The following is a 6,382-nucleotide window of genomic DNA, read 5'->3' as shown; positions in this document are numbered from 1 at the left end:
TCTCTATCCCTTCCCTGTTCCTGCTCTTTGCTATACTTCAATATATTTCAAGGGAGGAAAACGGTAGTAAAAATATCCGTCTTCAGGGAAACCTGAAGCAACAGTGCTCTGATGAACTGTGACAACTGGGAATGAAACAATATGTTCCTGGTGGGGGAACTTGATGCCTCACACTTGCTTTGAAATGGAGGGACATTATAACCATGATGCTCAGGGTTTGTTTAGACTAGGAAAAGTGACGGAGTTTAGGTCAGGTCAAGGGGAAAGCTAATGCCAACCACTGCACCTCGGCTGCATCTGCACGACAACTGTAGTTGTCTTTTAACACGAAGATCACTAACTTGAGCAGCCAACGCCATGTGCAGTCCTAGAGGATGTACGGCACGGGTAGTTTTTGCCTCAGAGTAGCTTGTTGGGAACAAACCTCTCTCCCCCACCTGGAGCTGATGAACATTCCTGACTGGAGGGACACACGCTCCTTCGACTCAAAAGGAAAGGAGTTGATAGAAAAGATCACAGGACTGACCCCAAAGAAGGGTGAGCTGCAAAAGGCAGAAGCAGGCAACTCATCTGCGGGAGCTGAGTAACCACGGTGAAGATGGGGCTCAGATCACTGAGTGGGAATTAGCAAATGTGATTTTTTTAAAAAAAGCCACCTTTGGCCAGCCCTAGTCAAGGCATTTGTTACAGATCACTCCCATGTGGATTTTCTGATGTCTAATAAGGGTTGAGCGCTGATTGAAGCTTTTCCCACACTCAGAGCATGTGTAGGGCGTCTCTCCTGTGTGGATTCGCTGATGTGTGATAAGGGCTGAGCTTTGATTGAAGTGTTTCCCACACTCACAGCATCCATAAGGTTTCTCACCCGTATGGATTCTCCGATGTATGATAAGGTATGAGCTCCGATTGAAGCGTTTCCCACACTCAGAGCATCCATAAGGTTTCTCACCCGTGTGGATTCTTCTATGTGTGCTCAGTACAGAGCTCTGATTAAAGCTTTTCCCGCACTCACAGCACATGTAGGGGGTCTCTCCTGTGTGCGTTCTCTGATGTGTGATTAGGGTAGAGCTCTGATTGAAGCTTTTCCCGCACTCAGAGCATGTGTAGGGTCTCTCACCGGTGTGGATTCTCTGATGGGTGGTAAGGGCTGAGCTATAACGGAAGCGTTCCCCACACTCAGAGCATGTGTAGGGTGTGTCTCCCGTGTGGATTCGCTGATGTGTGATCAGGTTTGAGCTCCGATTGAAGCTTTTCCCACACTCAGAGCATGTGTAGGGCCTCTCTCCTGTGTGGATTCGCTGATGTGTGATGAGGGCTGAACTATCAATGAAGCGTTTCCCACACTCAGGGCATCCATAAGGTTTCTCACCCTTGTGGATTCGCTGATGCGCAGTAAGGGCTGAGCTATAACTGAAGCTTTTCTCACACTCAGAGCATGTGTAGGGCCTCTCTCCTGTGTGGATTCGCTGATGTGAGAGGAGGGATGAACTGTCAATGAAGTGTTTCCCACACTCAGGGCATCCATAAGGTTTCTCACCCGTGTGGATTTTCCGATGTGTAATAAGGTGTGAGCTCTGCTTGAAGTGTTTCCCACACTCACGGCAGCCATAAGGTTTCTCATCTATGTGGATTCTCTTATGTGCAATGAGGTGTGAGCTCCGCTTGAAGCATTTCCCACACACACTGCATGCGTAAGGTTTCTCACCCGTGTGGATTCTCTGATGTGTGAGAAGGTCAGAGCTCCCTTTGAAGCTTTTCCCACACTCAAGGCATGTGTAGCGTGTTCCTTCCAAGTTCATTCTCTCACGTGTAGTAAGGTCTGACTGGCTACTGAAGTTTTCCTCTGGCCTCTGCTGACTCTCACAGGCTTTTGTTTTTTCTGGGCGTGCATAGCTCCCAGAATCATTTCCTTTGGACCTTCCTGAGAACATCCCATGTGCTTCTACTCGCTCAGCATCTTCCTGCTGGGGTTCCTCCTCGTTTTCACTCACCATCCCAACATCTGATGGGAGACAGAGAGAATCCAGACGTAAGTCTCTGCCTGCGCCAGAGAGAAAGGAAATCTCAGAGAGAAGAATGGAAAAAGGGATGAAGAAACCAAAATGTGTACAGGACAGATCAAACCTCTCAGGAGCTGATTTTCCCTTAAACCTTCCCCAGAGGAGAGAAAGGAAGGGATCAGTTCTGGGTCCGTATCTCAGAAGAAATCTCAGGGGACAGCGAGATTGGGGAGGGACCTGCTGCCAGTTGTCAGTCAGGATAGGTGGGAAGCCATGAGTGACCTCTGCCTAATGATTCCACATCTGCAGGGAACAATCCTCAACTTGGAGAGCTCACAAAGTCTTTGTAGGGCATCCCAAATGTTTCCTGTATTCACCGACAGTTTTGGGGTTGGTTTAACCAATGCCTCACCTGTGCAGGCAGCTCTCGGGAGCACTTTTTTCTCAGAGCCATGAAGGTCTGGGACCCACGGCTCCTCCCCTCGTCCCAGCTGCGAGATCACATCAGTTCTGGAAACTGGAAACCCTGCTCAAGGCAAAGAAACCAAGGGAGGTCAGTGGAATTTGTGGGATACTTGTCACAAAGAATATTCCATGCTTTTAAGCCCAGCTCACTTTTAAGTAGTAACGTCCCAAGGCCGGCTTCCTTGGCTCAAAGTGCCAGGAGATGATTATTATAAATCATATTCATTACTTTAGTGCCTAAGGGCCAACTAACAGTGGGTCCTCATTTTGCTAGGCACAGTACAAACCGAGAAGCGTTGATGGCCCGTGCCCTGAAGAAGTTTCAATCTAAATAGACAAGGCAGACACAGAATGGGGGAAGGGGTAGAACCCACCAGCAGAGTGAACTCCGTGAAGGCAGAGCGACAGATCTGATCAACACAGGCCTATATCTTGAGACTATCGGATTTAATGTTACGACTAGGGCCAGTGTTTTCTAGAAATTGTCGCTAGGACTGCATTTTTTCCCGAAATTACTCTTCGTTTCTGGAATCACCGTTAATAACTGGAATTGCTGATCAGAGGGTGGGTGGGGCATGCAGGGTCACAACCCCCCAGATTTCTCCCTGGAGACACCCGACTCCTCCGCAGGGCACAGGCTGGCTGCGGTCGAGACTTGCTGCCAATTTCTTCCCTCCTCATACAAGTCTGGGATCAGCAGTGGGACGCCAGGCTCTCTCATCATGCTGCAGAGAGGACGGCACTCACACCTGCTCGCGGCCGTGTCCACAGCATCTCTCCCCTGCTCATCTCCCCAGCACACAGCTGGTTCATGCCCCGTCTCTCCAGCGCACAGCTGGCTCTAGGCTCTCAATGCCCAGTGTCTGGGCCCCACCTCCCCCACACAGCTGGTTCCTGTCCCTCCCCCCAAGGCACTTTCAGGCTTTAAAGGATTAGATATTGCTCACGTTTCTCAATTACTGTTTTCATTGCCTGCAAACTCTTGCCCTAATTATGACTGTTATCTGTGTATCTAAGCCAGCCCTTGAAAGCATGAATTCTTCACAGACCATGATGCCAAGTTGCGCCAGATGATACCAGGAAGGGTTGCGGGATGGGTTTCCTGTGCAATCTGGTATCACTACGGGGTGATGAATGCCAGATCTCAAGGCTGGTTATGCAGAGCTCCACCTTTTGAAGCTTTACCCAACGCAGAAAGGGGTAGTGACGGATTTCCCCTCATTCAGGAGACTGAAGACAACAGACTTTTGGGGGATAAACAGCTGAGTTTGAGCTGACTGAGGGGGGTCTTTCTGGGCTACAAACTCACAGGACCTGATAATCACCAAGAGGTAACCCTTTAAGAAAGGTTTTAATACACTTTGGAACCGATCAGAGATTCCCATGAGGACCGCTGAGGGAATGAAGGTAAATATGCATTTGGATGCTCTTCTTGTTTTATGAGAAAGGGAACAGGAAGGGCAGGGATATCACTGAATGCAGGATCTCAGCAGTACTAGATGTCAGGATAGCACCATACTGCAGCCCACTGGAAAACATAATCCCAACTACACATATAAAATGATGGGGTCTAAATGAGCTGTTTCCTCTCAACAGAGGGATCTTGGAGTCACTGTGCACAGTTCTCTGAAAACATCAACTCAGTGTGCCACAGCAGTCAAAAAGCAAAGAGAACATTGGGAATCATTCTGAAATGGATAGATAATGAGACAGAAAATATCATATCGCCTCTATATAAATCCATGGTACACCCACATCTCGAATACTGCATGCAGATGTGGGTGCCCCATCTCAAAAAAAGATATATTGGAACTGGAAAAGGTTCAGAAAAGGGCAACCCAAATGATTACAGGTATGAAACTCTTCTGTATGGGGAAAGGTTAAAAAGGTTGGGACTTTTCAGCTTGGAAAGGAGGCAAAGGGGGGATATGAGAGAGGTCGATAAAATCAAGACTGCTGTGGAGAAAGTAGATAAGGAATTACTCCTTCTCATAACACAAGGACTAGGAATCACCCAATGAAATTATTAGGCAGCAGGTTTAAAAGAAACAAAAGGAAGTATTTCTTCACACAACGCACAGTCAACCTGGGGAACTCCTTGCCAGAGGATGTTGTGAAGGCCAAGATTATAATAGGGTTACAAAAAAAAAAAAAAAAAACCACCATGAGAAATCTATCGAGGACAGGTCCGTGAATGGTTATGAGCCAGGATGGGCAGGGATGGTGTCCCTAACTTCTGTTTGTCGTAAGCTGGGAATGGGTGACAGGAGATGAATCACTTCATGATTCTCTGTTCTGTTCATTCCCTCTGGGACACCTGGCACTGGTCACTGTCGGAAGACAGGACACTGGGCTAGATGCACCTTTGGTCTGTCCCAGTGTGGCCGTTCTTAAATACTAGGGAACCTAGTGAGTCCAGTGCAATGGGAGGGAGTAGGAAAATCCCTGGGTGTGGAGAACACTGGGAAATTAGAAACTAGCATTCAGAAGCAACAGACTCTAAATAGTCTAGAAAAGCAGAATGTGAAAAATAAGAATTAGAATCGGGGTCATGTGACTTCAGGAATGAGGGACTCAAAAAACCAAGTCTGCAGAGAAGAGAGATTGTGGCTATTGCACATGGGGATGGGGGGAGCAACTCTCCAGGTCTCAAGGATTTTCACCAGCAACCTAGGCCATTTTCCCATGCACGGGGGCAATCCGGAGCAGTGAGGAGTTGTGTCATCTGTAGTCCTGGGTGAGATTCAATGTTCTGCTGCTGGAGCTCCCTTGTCTGGATTCCCCCAACCAGCATTCAAGGACGCCCCGAGTGTCTCTGTGATCAGTAACCCTGGACCAGCAGCCCTGACTCCAGCAGCCTGCTTCTTACACCCCAAGCACATTCTGGTTTGGGTGGAGAAGACTCAGGGTTTGAGAGAAGGCCAGGGGTAGGAAGCTTCTGTTCGTTATGCTGGACCTAACCCCCCCGTTTTACTTGTGCAAACAGGAGATATTGGACACTGTGCGGTACTGCCCCTGTGCTCTGTCCCCACAGTGTTCTGCAGCCGGGGAGGGTCTCTGGTCGTGTGTGTGTCACTGGCACGCTGGGGTGATGCTGGAACAGGACAGAGCAGAGGTGGCATTGTGGGGGTGGTGTGAACCTCATCTCTTCATTTCCCCCTCCAGGAACCGAGGGGACAGGAACCCTTACCCAGCGAGGTCACATTCTCATAGGTCTCCTGCATGACGTCTCTGTAGAGGGCTCTCTGAGCGGGGTCCAGCAGAGCCCACTCCCCCTTGGTGAAATACACAGCCACCTCCTCGAAGGTCACAGACCCCTGAAAGAGCAAGAGCCCCACACTCAGGACCTGCTGCCCCACTCACAGCCCCACTATTCGTGGGGGAGAGGAGCCAATCAAACGGAAACTCTGGGTGGATCGCAGTCAACAGAGTCCCACCCCCACCCCACTCAGAGCACCCAGGAAACACCAGGGTGAGGGACGAAGAGAGAGCCCCTCCTCTCTCCCAGCAGATCCATCACACACCTACTAGCCACAGACTGATACAGGAGATGCTGCCCCGAGCAGGGACTAGGGAGAGATCTCTTGTAGGAAGCCCAACACCCTCCTCCTTGTCAGGAGCTGGATATGAGGCAGAGGAATCTCCCCTAAGCTTGACTGGTGGCTGCCCCCTTCATATTTCAAGGCACCCGCTGGTTCGTTGGCTCCGGCTCCAGCACTAGGAGTCTGGGCCTTTTTCCCAGCCCCATGTAGCTCGGTTATTTTCTGTTCACCAAATCGGAGCATTTCCACCTCCCAACCTCATGGGTCTCTTCCTCGAATCTAGGCCACTTATTAAACAACTCCCAGCAGGTCTGCCACCCCCTGGCCTCCTCCCTTTCTGCTCCCTGTGCATTTCCTGCCCCGCTCCAACCTCCA

At 49.7% G+C, this 6,382-nt stretch overlaps 1 protein-coding gene across 1 annotated transcript in view; it reads right to left on the bottom strand.

Annotated features, from left to right (window-relative positions):
- Positions 1 to 668: 668 nt before the first annotated feature.
- Positions 669 to 6,382, bottom strand: part of LOC141978798 (uncharacterized) — a 157,521-nt gene continuing 151,807 nt past the window's right edge. The window contains exon 4 of the mRNA XM_074941112.1: positions 669 to 1,709. Coding sequence (XP_074797213.1) covers positions 669 to 1,709 — 1,041 coding nt within the window. The remainder of the gene's footprint in view (positions 1,710 to 6,382) is intronic.

Source organism: Natator depressus, chromosome 28, assembly GCF_965152275.1.
Source record: "Natator depressus isolate rNatDep1 chromosome 28, rNatDep2.hap1, whole genome shotgun sequence".
Lineage (NCBI taxonomy): Eukaryota > Metazoa > Chordata > Testudines > Cheloniidae > Natator > Natator depressus.
This window is presented reverse-complemented; position numbering and strand designations above follow the sequence as displayed.